General features: G+C 40.3%; 1 protein-coding gene across 1 annotated transcript in view; it reads left to right on the top strand.

Annotated features, from left to right (window-relative positions):
* Positions 1-15,789, top strand: part of SLF1 (SMC5-SMC6 complex localization factor 1) — a 64,792-nt gene extending 49,003 nt beyond the window's left edge. Inside the window, exons 10-15 of the mRNA XM_018560519.1 lie at positions 1,669-1,812; positions 3,064-3,223; positions 4,707-4,854; positions 6,703-6,848; positions 11,771-11,895; positions 15,657-15,789. Coding sequence (XP_018416021.1) covers positions 1,669-1,812; positions 3,064-3,223; positions 4,707-4,854; positions 6,703-6,848; positions 11,771-11,895; positions 15,657-15,789 — 856 coding nt within the window. The remainder of the gene's footprint in view (positions 1-1,668; positions 1,813-3,063; positions 3,224-4,706; positions 4,855-6,702; positions 6,849-11,770; positions 11,896-15,656) is intronic.
* Positions 15,790-16,084: the final 295 nt, after the last annotated feature.

A 16,084-nucleotide genomic window follows, 5' to 3' on the forward strand; every position in this document is an offset into this window, starting at 1 on the left:
TATTTCCCACATCGCAATCATTCTTGTGTTTGTGCAGTCCTGACCAAACACCCACTGCCCTTTTGCCAACATTCCTCAATCAAATCCTGTCACAAAATAGGCTTTATTGTCAGCCCAGTCTTCACCTTGAAGCACACTGTCACGCCAGAAATGTTCACAGTTGAGTTTTTATCAAAAGGCGACATGTCTTCCTTTTATGTTGGCATTTTGGGAATCTGGAACCTATACTGTAGATCATATACACCAGGGGTGGGCAACTCCGGCCCTCCAGTTGTTCTTGAATTACAAATCCCAACATGCCTCTGGCTCTGCGAGTCATGCTTGTCACTCTTGCAGTGCCTCATGAGACTTGTAGTTCCACAACAGCTGCAAAGATGGAGTCGCCCACCCCTGATATACACTGTGCCAGTATACTCAAACTTTTGTGCTTCACCATCACAGTCTGTACTACTCTAGCTATAGCTGCTGTTTCTGCAGGGCCTCAATTAGGCACCATTCAATAAACTCAAGCTACTTCCACTTCACTAATGTGAATTCAATGGCACCGCAGCCACGCGCCCCGTCCGCGGTGCGATCCCTGGCACCCGAACGCGTGGCACATTAGTGCCTGCATTCCGGTCCAGTGCGATCTGCAAAAAATAGCGTTTGCAGCATTTTTTGCAGCTCGCACTGGACCGGAATGCAGGCACTAATGTGCCACGTTTTTCGGGTGCCAGAGATCCTGCCCCCCAAAAAACTGAGCCGGCCGGGTTGCGTTCCAGAGGCCGAACGCACTCCTGATGATGTGACAGGGCCCTTAGGCTGCCACCATTTTTTTATTCTTTATAAGCAACAGTTACTTTTCACTAAAAGTCATAATAAAAACAATTATAATTATAGTATGCCTTCATAATTTGTGTGAACATGAATGGAAATTCTTATTTAATTAAATGAATCTTCATCATACTTTGCCTTAAAGAGGAACATTACCCATATCTTTGAAATGGCAACAAACACACCTTTAGAAATGTTTAGTAATGACAATCTACAGACATACTTATAGATAATTGCCAGATTTTTATTCTTTGCATTACTTATTATTCTTTTCCTCCACATTCTTCTCACAGTGGCCATTTTTACTAAGGACAGATTATTCCATCTCCCTTTACTTCCTGGGTCTCTGGCAAATTATGACCATGCAAATCATCTCTGGGGAGGAAATGCCTTTCCCTGAGATCTCGAGAGATTATAGATGATATTTCCCAGCAATGCTATGCTGATGTAACCTTCCTAGGATGCAACGCTTGGGCACATTACATCACCAATGTCAAAGAGGACTAGGCAGTGGAAAAACAATTATCATAAGTAAAAGAAAAAAGTGTTTGTTTAATTAATATGAGTTCATATCAGCATGCAGAGCTGCATTGTGAGATGATTTTTAGTGAAGTGGGTAAAGGTCTGCTATAAATAGCACACATTCAGATATAAGTCCAAAGATACATAGGCTAGTATTTAGCGAAAGCACCTGGACAACACTTGGGGGTGTATTTATAAAAAATTCACAGATATTGTTTCCTATGCTCCTTAGATACTCATTTCCTATGCTCCTCAGCTCCATCTAATGAACATAATGTGGTAGAAAAAAGCCTTATACTTGCTGTTAATAGTGCATTTTCTTCCTCTTCATAGGTGTTATATTGATGATGTTTTCTGTTTATGCCATGAAACATTTGATCTGGGAATTGATGCTAATAAAAGGAGACAAGTTGTTGCAGCAGTCCTGAAATTTGTCACAAAAATAATGCAGGAAGAGGCAAAATCACTGAGTGCAAGGTGAGATTTTAAAGTAACAGATTTAAAAAAGATAAAAATGCTTCATTGCAAAAGTTTTACAGGCTTAGTCCACCTTTTGCAAATATGTAGTAAATCAGGAACATTGGTTTCATTTTTCAGTGCTGTCTGCAGAACATTGCACCTATAGGTGGGTTGCACATGCAGTGCACAGGTAACCCCGAAGCCTCAGGCCCATACGGAGGCACAGATCTGCTATTTAGAAGTCTGAAGGACGTGCAACTGAAGTACGACTTGAAGAGGGAGGAGAGGTCTATGGAGTGTTCAGGCAGTAGTCCTGCTGCAGTGTCAAATTTGATGTAGTAAAATGGGCCCTTGACATGGATTTGCAGGTGGAGCCACGCATAGGCATGCTAAATATTTAGAAGATGTAGCAGGCAGAAGTTCCCCGTGATTCCGGTGAAGGGGGGGTTGGTTTGGGTTTTCTGGATGTTGTATGCAACCATGATTCATGTTACACCCTCAATATGGGTGTAACATCAAACACTGTCTACAAAGTGGACTTAGCCTTTAACACTTTATTGTTCTGCCTCTTCACTTTCTAATGGAAAACAAACATAAAAATGATAAATGTAAATTATTTATATTCCCTTGCAATATGCATTTGAACTTGGTAGAAAATTGGTCTACTTCATGAGCAGTCAATCCCTTAGTGCAACCCTTGCCCTAGCCCTCTCCTTTTCAGGGAGTGTCTAATTACTCTCCGTGCTGGCCTAGCTTCTGTATCCCTCCCTACATAACCTTTTATGTAGCTGTTGGGGGGAGAAGCAAAGATAAACACTATAGAGTGTCACTTGAGTGACAGCTTTGAGTCTGCTGGTGCTGCTGACATCACATAGAAGATGATGGCTCCCAGCAGCAGTCTAGGAGCTTTAGGATGTCTACACAATAGAGGCTTTTTCAGGTACATAATATGCATAAAATATGATCAATGCACATATTATCTTATGGGACGGACTTTGTTGAAATGAATGGTTTGGTAACGGTCTTTTAATGACGCATGTCAGATAGGCCATCAAATACACAGTTGAAATACATTATATTCCACTAATCTCAAACTCAGTAAAGTTTCCAATTTTCACAGCTTCAGGCACTTTTATCTGCTGCATTTTACATTTTTACCATTGCTGTTACAATTCGATACATTCTTCAGAGGATATAAATAGCACAGGGCATACACAATAGTAAAAACAAATACCCTCTAACATTTGTTTCCTTTAACTCTTACACTAGACTCTCTGATTGTGCAGTGTCCCAGAAGACTTTGTTTCCATCTTTTATTGTTGGAGTCTTTTGGCCTGAGACCAGGACTATGGTGTTTTTAACCAAGAATTTGACTGTCCTGACAGACCTGGTAATCTTGTTCCACAAGAAAGCACTTCATTCTGAGAGTGTAAGTATTTTAATAACCTTTCCTTTAATCTGGGGATCTATCTGTATTATTGCAATGCTGATGGTTCATTATTGGGAATGGAATCTGGAAGGCAGGAAGCTACCTATAGTACATTTAGTTTTAATACAGATGACAATTAAGACTGTTTAATCATCTTATATGCAGCTACATAAAACAAGTAGAGTTGGTAAGAGGTTCTGGGGCAGATCCATATTGGAGAGATTATGTTCCTGGAACTCCCAGTAGTTGTCTGAGAAAGATATTAGGAGGACATGGTCATCTTAGTCTGTTTGCTCTGAAAACTGATCAAAGATTGCACAAAGTAATAACAGATGTATGTTTTTAGCAGTGGTAATTTAACCATTGATTTATAGTAATTCATGCTATCTTTTTACTTTATAGTGTGACACCATCCAACCCACTGGGGGTGCTAGAAATCAGACTAACTGTAAGGAGCTTTGTTCTTTTTGAAGCTCATTATTTAAAAGACAAAATCACTTATGTGGACCTTCATTATTAAACGTCCATAATAATTTGTTCACAATTTTTCATGTGACAGCAAGGAATTAGCTTACATTCTAGGGAAAGACTTGACACAAAACTCATAATTTTGTGCTCCCTTTTCCCTGGTGATTTCCTCTTTCTCCAGTAGCTGTGTCTATAATAATTATCTGTAAGCCCCCATGGTAAATTATGTTATGGCTAGGGGAACTTCAGACCAGGGCTGCAGACAGGAGTATAATTGTACATGCAAGATTCCCCAATCAAGCTCCATTTCCAAATAATTAATTTTAGGCAGTGTTTTTTTAATTGTTTTCATTATAACAGCAGTGTATATTCCGATGCAGAAATGGATTCCTAGCAAAGGTTTAAAAAGGATAATATGTAATTGTGGTGTCTGAGTAAAATTTGCTATAGCTAGTAGTAGCTTACCTGTCCAAAGGTGGCCATAGACCTTTACTGAAGATCCAATGCCTTTGAGGACCTGCAAACATTGAGGCTTCTGATGAGAAAAGACTTTTCTTTTAATGAAGAAATACAGATGCCCACTGCCTGTTTATTCTCAGTGAAACAGCCTATATTGTTGCTGTATTGGGAACAATCTTGGGTCTTTGGGATGAGTTGGGTGCCTGTTGCCCAGGGCTTCTATGACGCATGTCATCCAGACAGGCTCCAAAAACATCCTGGATGATGTTACTTTTGTGTGCATGGACCCTCTCTCTTCCATTTATTTTCCTCTTTCTAGAAATATGCACAAATCCTTAGTTAAACATTTTTATTTATAGCAAATTCTGTCAGAGGTGGAGGAGGCTGTTCTGTTTTTGTCTGGATGAACAACTGTTCTCCTTTGTCTATGGGCACCTTTTAGTTTGATTATATTTTTTGACCTTGAAGCTTTTGGGTATAAAAGTGTACACATCAAGGTGTTTTACTTACTTTGTTGCATGTTGTGATTTCACTGATATTATTTTTATATGTAAAGGTGTTGTCCAAAGAGATTTCCACACTACTGAATGGAATGCTGTCTGCTGCTGCTGACTTCTGGATACTGCTTGGATTTTACCTGAACAAGAATTTGCTGCATCAGGTGGCCAGTGATTTTGTATACCACGTCTATGTTTTGTGTGAAGGTAAAGTTATGTCTTTCTACACACTTCCATTATACTTGTGTGTATGGAACTTGCAGCGGAAATGGTGCAATGAAAATATGTTATACTCATGGGCACTAACAGGACATCCTTGGTATAAAATCATATTTCATGACATTATTTATTTAACCACCTCCCGTCCATGGCCGTTCCTGAACGGCCGGACGAGAGCCTTGTAGGAGCGGGAGAGAGTCTTAAGAAGTCCTGCCCCTCCCCCCTCTCGTGCTGGGCATTCAGCACGCACACGAGTAATGAACTGTTAGCAATTTAAACAGCCAGCAGTTTACATTCAAGCGATCGGGCGTCTCTAGAGACGCCCAATCGCTTGCAGTAGCTGCAGGTGTGCAACCCCCCCCATACCTCCGCTGCTGCCGCTTCCTCGCTGCCGGTCCCGAGATCCGCTGTGCCCCCCCATCCTATCCGGTTGTAGGGACTTACCTTAAGTGATGCCATCTTCTTCCTATCAGTAGTTTCCAGCAGTCCCTCCAGCATTGGTGCCGGTCTCTGATCCAGCGCTGACTGCTGTGTCTTTCTCTCCCACGGAGTCTGGCCACCGTGCACGTTCACGGCTGCATGCATTGACTTGCATTGCATGCACGGCTGCATGGGTCTCTCCTCCTCTCCCCGCCGGCGATCTCTACTGCGCAGGCGCCCGCCCAGATCTTCCTGCCCGACAGTTCGGGGGAGCAGGATGCTGCACACGGGAGCGAGCAGCAGTGACGGAGGTAAGTTTTTACCTATTTGGTAACTTGGTAACTTTTTTTTTTTGATGTGTTTGCATATATCTGCTGCTTGCTAGCAGTAGATATATGTAAAAAATTAAGACTTTAATTCTATTTTGAAGCCTAATTCCAGGCAGCTACTATAAAAACATATTCATTAAAAAATATGTCAGTGTATTTATGAATGCAATGCATGTAAGTACCCAAATCTTTTTATCAGCCTCAAGTAATATCCTTTATGGTAGCACTGTGAGAGGAAAGAGCAGCATTAGAAACTAGTCATGTTTTGCTGCATTGCATCTCTGCTGACATGAGGAGAGAGAGGAATGACCTTATTAGTGGGCTGTTGCTCTTTGTTGAGGATGGAGGTGTGTTTTGGACCAAGCTAGGGGGAAGCTACAGTGCTTGTCATGGATCTGATGATGCAGTCTGACCTGGATTGCAAGATAGGCTGAACAGAGTTGCAGATGCTTTGGGAACTAAAGCTGTTCACACATGCATATTTCATCTGAATAATTTACTGCTCCCCTTGAGTTCAGCTTTAACCTTTTCACTTCCGCCAGCATATAAGCAGACAGCCAGGAGCTTGTTTACATTTTTACTACTGGCTTCCAGCTTTCTAATATAATTGATTAATTGCTGCAAAGCTGCCCGATCACTTTTACAGTGTTTTGCTTTTTAACGTATCACTTATGGACAGTTTAGTGTACCTTCTTTTGGTTTTAAAGGCTTGACATATTTGGTATTTGATTTACCTGATGCAATCTCAATTATTTAGTGTATATGTATTTATGTGTGTGTGTATCTATCTATCTATCTATCTATCTATCTATCTAGGTAGATAGATACACACAGATACACTATATATATTGCCATTTTATTCTACAAAGTCCCTGCTTTCAGAAAATATACAGTATAATGTTTTGGGGGTTTTAATTAATCTTTGGGCCTAAAATTTGCATTTTAACATTTAAAAATGGCTTTGGAAGCAAAAGCAGTATATCGAAATGTAGTCATATGGGCGAATTTGTTCTTTTCAAAGCCAACATTGTATAAGCTGAATTTCCCCTTTAAATATTTTAATCCCTGGCCTCTACTTTTGTTGCAGAGTTTACTTTAGAAGAGAAAGAACAGTTTGTTTGTTCTATCGCTTCATCTTGGCTTCAGATGTTGGTCTCAGAAGTAATATTTAAGAACCTTTACCTAGAGAACAGTGTCAACATGTCCTCTGAGCCAATAACTTTGGAGAAACTGGTAAGAAGATTTTTTTTTTTTTTTTTTAAGTTAAAGTTAATGTCTGAATCTTGAGAAAGCTTAAGGTAAGTTGAGTTTTCTGACTTAAAGCACAGTATAATCATAGAAATAGACATGCGGTCAGATAGATATTGTATTAACAACCTCTATTTTCATAGTATTACCTCCATCTTCTGAGGGTCTGACTGTTCAACAAGGAACAGTTATTTTCCCTTGTGCCTGCCCTGCTAGCAACAGCTGTGTGTTTAAACAGTCAGCAACCCAGACATGTGTAGTGTCAGCATGTACCCTTTTGTCCAGTGAAATGGCAACTTAAATCACTGAATGGGACTGCAAATGTTATCCTGTCCACATAGTGCAAAATTCAGCAAGGCTCATTTGTTTACCTCTGTGTTGCCTCCCTTCGTTAAGTTCTGCAGGACTTAAGAGCTTGGACTCCTTCAGGCCTCCTCTGCTGATTGACAGCAGCAGCAGTTGGTGGGTGCAATAGCCAGCCTGCTGTAAGCTATTGCTAGCCAATAACAGCCTAGCTATTCATTCCAGTGCTATCTTCTTTTCCATATACTCTGGCGGCAGCTGGCGGCCACTGTCAAAAGAAAACCAGATGGCAAGGGAATCGGCAGGTATCAGAGAAGCTAATGTTTTTTTATTTTCTCTTTGTATTCTCACAGTGGCCGCTGTCAACAGGAAATCGGCCGATATCAGGCAACTTCCTGCTGTTTACATCCAGCTGGATGTAAACAGAATATCAGTACCTGATATCGATTATCAGCCTGAAATGTGGCCAATAATCAGTATTGGTACAGAGAAATCCATATCGATCCAATGTTGATCCCTTATACAAACCACTTATTATGTTAACATTGACTTACTTCAGGATTCTTTTATATAGTATAATACAAGATTGAGATACACTATATTGCCAAAAGTATTGGGACACCCCTCCAAATCATTGGATTCAGGTGTTCCGTGAAATTTCCTTGCTACTAAACTGTTAGTGGTATTGTAACAAATTAGAAGTGACCGGGAAACACAGCAACTCAGCCACAAAGTGGTAGGCCACGTAAAATGACAGAGTGGGATCAGCGCATGCTGAAGTGCACAGTGCGCAGAAGTCGCCAACTGTCTGCAGAGTCAATAGCTACAGATCTCCAAAACTTTGTGTGGCCTTCAGATTGACACGACGACAGTGCGTAGAGAGCTTCATGGAATGGGTTTCCATGGCCCAGCAGCTACATCCAAGCCTTACATCACAAAGTGCAATGCAAAGCGTCGGATGCAGTGATGTAAAGCACGCCGCCACTGAACTCTAGGGAAGTGGATATGTGTTCGCTGGAGTGATGAATCACGCTTCTCTATCTGGCAATCCGATGGACGTGTCTGGGTTTGGCGGTTACCAGGAGAACAGTGCTTGCCTGACTGCATTGTGCCAAGTGTAAAGTTTGCGGGAGGGGGGATTATGGTGTGGGGTTGTTTTTCAGGGGTTGGGCTTGGCCCCTTAGTTCCAGTGAAGGGAACTCTTAAGGCATCAGCATACCAAGACATTTTGGACAATTTCATGCTCCCAACTTTGTGGGAACAGTTTGGGAATGGCCACTTCCTGTTCCAACATGACTGCAAACCAGTGCACAAAGTAAGGTCCATAAAGACATGGATGAGTGAGTTTGGGGTGGAGGAACTTGACTGGCCTGCACACAGTCCTGACCTCAACCCGATAGAACACCTTTGGGATGAATTAGGGCGGAGACTGCCAGCCAGGCCTTCTTGGCCAGCATCAGTGCCTGACCTCAAAAATGCGCTTCTGGAAGAATGGTCAAACATTCCCATAGACCTACTCCTAAACCTTGTGGACGCCTTCCCAGAAGAGTTGAAGCTGTTATAGCTCCAAATGGTGGGCCAACTCAATATTGAACCCTATGGACTAAGACTGGGATGCCATTAAAGTTCATGTGCGTGTAAAGGAAGGCGACACAATACTTTTGGCAATATAGTGTATGTTGTAAAGTGGGTTATAAAGTGATTGTGTGTATTTCATGTTGAATATTTGAATAACCCTCCGCTGAAATAGAGCTTTACAGAACAGTGAATTGGTAAAATGTTGTGAATTGTTAATGCAACAAAACCAATTCTTAAATTGCCCCTTTTGTATACAAAGTCATTTTTTTTATTTTAATGGCCAGAACATAATGTATATCTTTTGATGTGATGTTTCGACAAGTTTCATTAGTTGAACAATTATTCCCTTTCTAGGTTAAAATAAGTTGTGCCTAAAGGCTACACCATGGTTATACAGGAAAGGAGAGGAACTTTTCCAGTTGCATTACTATCACTGAGGCTTTTTTAAAACGTTTTGCTGTTGTGCATTCCACATAGTTTTATCAAGAGGATCTGCAAAGAACCTGTAGGGATATTTGTCCTTACTCACCTCCTAATTAGCTCTGACTGCTCTTACTAATTTTTCAGGTCAGGTCTTGGCAGAGGGGCAGCTGTTATCACTCAGAACTGTCCCTTTAGCTTTCACACATCACTGCACAAAGTTAACCCTTAGGGCACGTACACAAGCATATTCTCAAGTTTCCTTCTATTCAGAATGCAGCTTGAGAAAACCACTGTAAAGATAGCACAGGGCTTAGATCTCTCTCCTTTGCCTTATGCTGAACACACAGGCAAAAATGATATATGTGGTACAGACCCTGCAATCCTACTTGCATCCTCAGAGCTTTGTAGTTGACTTCTGTCTGTGGTTTTAGGATAGACAGTACTTAGTACTACATAGCTGTCCTGAGCTCCAGCAATTGTTCTGCTAGTATTGTAGAGTAGAGAATGTATCTTGAAATGTAACTCTAGTCTTCTGTTCTAAATGCTCTCATATTTTTATTATGTTAATAATTACGTAAAATAAATAATTACACAATAGAATACAATTTTAACATGTGCTGAACATTGAGCATTATTGCTTAAAAGTTTAACTTGCAAGCTTTAGAGTCACTTTGTCATTTAGGGCTGTATGCCTATTACAGCTTCCTCTTTAATTAATGTGATTTACAAAGCAATGAATGAAGAGACATTAACAGTGTGATGTCTAAACTATCATGAAATCAGGCACGTGAAATCAAAATAGGTGTATATCCATTTTGTTTTTAAAGGTTAGCTAGACCTTTGCATGTTTTTTGCATATATCTACTGCTAGAAGGCAGACGATGTATGCAAAGGATTAAAAGGGTTAAAATTTACCTGTGTCTCTGCCGCACGCTCCCGTCTGAACATCTGACGATTCTTGAGCAGCCGCAAAGGATCGTGTGCAGTAGAGATCTTCAGCCGGGAGAAGAGGAGAGACACAGGGTAAGTCAATGCAAGCAGCCCGGCAGAGTGCACGTGCACAGACTCTGTGGGACACAGCAGTCAACGGTGGATCAAAGACCGACACCATCGCTGGAGGGATTGCTGAAAACTACCGGAAAGTACAAGATGATAGGATCAAGAGGCATCATTTAAGGTAAGTCCTTACACTAGCATTGGGGGAGTTTGGCTTTAATGTCTCCACAAACCTGGGTGAAAAATAATGCAAATATTGAAAAATGTATATTGCATCCGATTTTTTTTTTTTCTTTAACTGTCAAGATGAGCCCCTCCCTCCTTCAGTGCCTTCTTTTGGTCCTTTAATGTTATAGGAAAGCTTGCTGACTAATAGGGAGATGTTAAAGGAGGACAGGGCTGGCTTGAATAGTTAAGATTTGCATACAACTTCAACTGCCTTTGCGTCTGGGCCTGCTTGTTGACATGCAGTTTTTGCAGAAGATAACATCAGCTTATGCATTCCTTCATAATATATCAGTTTGAGTATATGATTTAATAATATATGTGTGGAAATACATTGGAGGGGATTTATCAAAACTGGAGCAGACAAAATCTGGAGCAGCAGTGCATGGCAACCAATAAGCTTCTCTCTTTCATTTTCAAAGCTTAACTGAACAAACTGAACAGAGAAGCTGATTGGGTGCCATAGGCAAATGCTCCAGATTTTGTCTGCTTCAGTTTTTATAAATCCCCCCCCCCATTTTTGCCTTAATAAAATATGGCAGGTGATTTTTCAGTTACCATATCAGGAGGCTAAAGCGCCTGCCTAGAATGATCCTGTCAACTCATAAAGCACTGCTGTGATTGCTGATGGATTTTTACTGGCCCCTCAGTAACTAGAGCACAATTAAAGTTTTTAACGTGCTTGGCCACAGACCTCTGATCAGTGACCCGTCAAAGTCTAAGCAGGGACTGCAGGCTGACCAAGAACTATCCAACTTGCCATTCTACAGAGTTGGCGTGCCAAGTAGTTATTAAATTGTATGCTGATCCTTACATTAATTGGCCTAATGTGAGGAGGTCTGTTTTGGGCTCCTGGCAGTACTTAATGGTAGAGATGGTTTACACACACACACCAGGGCTTGTTCACTTGAAGGCTCTGTGCAATATTGTTTCTAAAATAAATTGGCGTAAATAGTCTAATGCCAGAGCTTGTTTAGATCTCTATATGGGTTATATTTATTAATTTTTCTGTGCTACCCTACTTTAAGATCATTCACAAGCTAGGTGAGCCATGTGGTGTCTATGCCCACTTTTACCATTGACAACTCTGACAGACTTAGGAGGTGGGGCAAACAAACACCTCTCCTAATTTTCCAACTTTTTTACATGCATATCACTTTTGTAAGCATGGGGACCACAAAAACAGTATGTTTAAGTAGGATTGTACTTTTTTAATATTTTGAGGGCATTGTTACCAGTTTAGATGTAAATAGTCTTTAATGATCTGATTGCGTTTGATGTTTTTTTTTCTATCAAGAGCGTTCTTGCAATCCATAGTTGTTAAATATGTAGATTTGTTCCTTATTTAGTGCAATTTTCTTATACAACATCTCTGCCTTCAGACCCGCATGTATATCCCAGCTCTCTGGAAAGCAGAGGCAAGTGGCAGTGAAGAAGTCCAGAAACTCAGAGGAAAAAGGAAAATAGGGCAGCGGCCTTGCCAAGGCGATGTGCTGCTTGATCTGCCGTAAGTAATACCTATAACATCACCATTTTTCTGCTTTGGGGGACAGCTTCTGACCTGACACATATCCTGAACTTTGTGTGACCTTTGTTGTTGTCTGCAAATGAATCTGACTGTCAGAAAGCCTTTTTGTGTTTAACCTACAACACATCTCGTTGCTCTCTGGTGATTTGCTCCAGACAAGCCTGGCAAGGGCGCAGTGTTCAATTTCAACATGAATGCTGATTGTTCTAATTTTTTTTTAGTTTTTGCAAAATACCCCTTTTTTTTTCTTTTATAGTTTGCATATCATTAAATGTATTTATTTTGCAAGTCCTTTGCTGATATATGTATAAATATTGCAACTTAAACTGAAGAAGATATCTTATATCCTGCTCACACCAGAGTTTTACTGACTGCACTGCCACTGAAAATCCTATATGTTCGGGCCCATTCACACCAGACACAGTGCATTCTGGCCCGATTCTGGCTGGAATGCACTGGATCGCATTACGGCCCGGCTCACTATGTTGTGGGGGGCGGGAGGGGACGTGGCGGTCCATTGAAGTGAATGGCACCGTAGCCACGCCCTCTGGCCGCAATGCAATTGGCTGCATGGGAACGCGTGGCACATCAATGCATGCGGTCCAGTTCAGTCCGGTCAAAAAAAATGCTGCAAGCACTGTTTTTTCTGACCGGACGAGAACGCAGGAATTTATGTGCCACGCGTTCCCGTGGAGCCAGTCGCATTGCGACCAGAGGGCGTGGCTACGGTGCCATTCACTTCTATGGACCGCCTCCCACCCCACAACATAGTGAGCTGGCCGCAATGCGATCCAGTGCTTTCCGGACAGAATCTGGCCAGAACGCACTTTGTCTGGTGTGAACAGGCCCTATATCCCATGTGACCATATACTGTATGCGTGTTGCATTATAGTACTGTATCTTGTAAAAAAAAAACCTCCAAAATAAACAGTACTTTTTTTTTGCCTGCGTCCTCTAGCAACAACCACCGGCCTGCTGGCACTTGCAAGGCTTACATGGTCCTTGCTGTCAATTTTTACTTTTTTTTTTAAATTAAATCCATAATAGGACCGTACAAAAATCCATAAGAACAAAAAACATTTTCAACTAAACTCTTGAAAAAGAGCGATTTTCAGCTTGAAACATGGAGGATTTTTACCTGTGTACTGCTATATTATGGATATTTATATTATGTATAGAGGTTTTGCTGAATTTAAGTTCCAAAGGCAGAGCACCTTACTATGAGCCTCTTTTGACAGACTTTAGGCTCTTCACATTAGATTCAGATTGAGATGTTTCTGAGATCATTCAGAATTCATTGACAAGTACATTTGACCTCCTTCTGACCTGCATTTGAACTATTGTAAATGGGTTTTGCATTCTCATGCAGTTGTATGGGAATGCAAAACCCTTTTGAAGCGAACAAAAACTTCTGGACACAGGCCCTCAAGTTTACCATAAACGTTACAATATGAATGTACAATCTCCTTTAGATCTAACAACAACTGTGTAGTTCAAGGGCCTGCCTGATTGGGTGGGTTGGGCAGGTCCTCGTACTATGGTTTTTGTAAATCTAAAGTTGATTGTACAAAGATTGTATGGTCAGATTGTGTAACATGTGGTGACCATAAGACTTTCAAAGCTATTTTAAACAAATGAGTGCTGTTGCCATCTGTAGTACTGCAACACTTATTACAGGGCACACATGAATGCAAATACATAAAAAAATGTGTTCACACACAGGCATCAATTCACTGTGTGATCTCATAAGGCATATAAAACTTTTTACCGATTGGTCACTAGTTTCATTGTCATGAATTGTAAATCAGCCAACGAAACATCGGCTTCTTCGGATACTTATTTATTTAAAAGTGTATAGCAGATTAGCAGAAAGTTAGTAAGTAAAGTATTACACCACATCTGTCAGTAAATCACCACAAAGTAACTGTCTGAGTATATACTAACTATGTACAATTTGGTTTTATACCACAGGAATTATCTTTAGCTGACCTGCTTCTCTTGTGGGCCTCTGTGGAAAACAATGTATAGGAGAAGTGTACAGTTTATTCCTTTCCAATGTAGTTATCCTAATCTCATGCTATGAAGAGAGAGATACATGACCTTGTGTGCTGTGGCAGGCTCTGCAGATTGCTTGTCAGTTTGTGGAGGGACACCCAAGAGGTGTGTGGAGGATAAGACTGCAGGCTCCTGCTGTAGTGTGGGATTAGGGACTTATACAAATGAGAAATGGAGTGCTCCTTGTTAAAAGCATTTTTTATGATCCGTTTCCTAAACCTCAACCTCTTGTTATAATTTGCATGGTTTTCCCAGGGCTACCTATCTTTACCCACATGTATTGCTCTAAAAAAAAAAAAAGACAAACTCAAGGTCAAGCATACCATCTCACAACGTATGTATTATAATTGTTTTAAATATTTTCAAGCTTATGTAATCATTGAAGTGTAAAAACAATTATAATTAGGGATGCACCGATACAAGTATTGGTGCCGATACAGAGTATTTACTTGGCCAAATGCTCCCAATACCGGAACCCCCGGTGACGAGGGAGCATGGAGCCGGCTTCAAGACCAATCAGGAAGCCAGGCGGTGAGTCAATAGACTGTGATGTCACCAAACTGGGTATTTAAATGTTTTCTAGGAATTCTGCTTTTGCTCAAACGAAAAAAAAAAAAAAACATTTTCTAATGGAAACTGGGCTATGTGTACAAAGTTATTATTCTGTATTACTTACAAAATGAAGAACAATAATCTAAAATAGAATAAAACTTAGAATACCGACGACCAAAAACATTTTTTTTTAAATGTTAACATTTTTAATTAATTATTACATTTCAAAGGGTTTTAAACTTTGCTTACTAAAAACACATGGCATGTTCATGTCCATAGACTGCCTTGTCCACCTTGGACTACATAAAATATAACTTTCCCAAAAAAAACATTTTTAGGAAAGTTCAACATTTTTAATTGAAAAATGTACCAACATTTCAACCTCATAACCACTAAATCTCTTCCTAAGCTTCCATTAAAGGCTTTGTCTTTCAGCAGGAGAAACTCTGCTGTCTACATTTCACACTTAAACATCATCTTTAATACCTGAAGCTAAGGGATGAATCAGCCACAAAATGCAGATGTCATTTGTGCACATTTAGCAGGGTAAATCGCAAACAAAGTTTTGTACATGTCCATGTTGTGTGCAAATTTGCTTATTAATGTAGTGAGAAAATGTTAGTAAATCGGGTTTGATTAAAAAAGTTATAATTCAAAAACAGGCTAAGAAAAGACAAGCAAACTCATTTGACCCCTTTGTGAATTGGGCCAGAAGCTTTTTAGCCTCAACCCTGTCTGAACATGCAGCATCATCTCTTGGTTTGTTTCATGAAGTGTGTTTAAGCCACATAAGTAGTAAGCTGCTGTTGATGTGCTTATCTGGACATGTGTACTTGATGTAAATTTGAAAGTATATATAGTTTTGCCGTCTTTGTTAGAACACTTTGCTAGCACTATAAATTGTCACAGATTATCAGCTAAATATGGTTGTAAATGTTAAAGTAACCAGAATACTTCCGTGCTGAAGACATCTGTGATTCATGTGTTTGGCATTCTTTCCATTTTGCTGTCTTCAGACAGGATATGTAACAGAATAAATGAGTGATTATCCATTAGATGGGAATCGGGTTGTAAGCAGGTATGGCTAACAGGTGTAGGTCTTTTCAGATGTAATAATTGTATATGGGACAAAGAATTTTCCTGATGCCTCCCAAGATATACAACCTGTCTCAGACCCTTGATGACCCCAAATTAATATCCATGCCTGCAGGTGTGTTTCTGAGTGAAAACAATCCAGAGGAAATCCTACACAGCTCTCCGGAGTGAAGTAACTGCCCCCTTTCAGGTTACATGTCTGCTGGGTAGCTTAACATCTACATTTATTATTTAAGCACAAAGTACTTTCTGATATACTTTTCACATTAAAATTAATGTATGAAACCAATAACCAAATTCTAGAGTACCAGAATTGATTCCTTTAATGGCAATGCCAACCTATTTTTATTTGGGACATAAGTAGTATTTTTTTAATTATGTAGCACCATGATATTTCTACATCATTTTACAGGGTGTACTGTACAATGAACAAACATAAATTAATATTTTGTAGTGAACATGTGGG

This window comes from Nanorana parkeri, unplaced genomic scaffold (assembly GCF_000935625.1).
Source record: "Nanorana parkeri isolate BGI_ZX_2015 unplaced genomic scaffold, ASM93562v1 scaffold462, whole genome shotgun sequence".
Lineage (NCBI taxonomy): Eukaryota > Metazoa > Chordata > Amphibia > Anura > Dicroglossidae > Nanorana > Nanorana parkeri.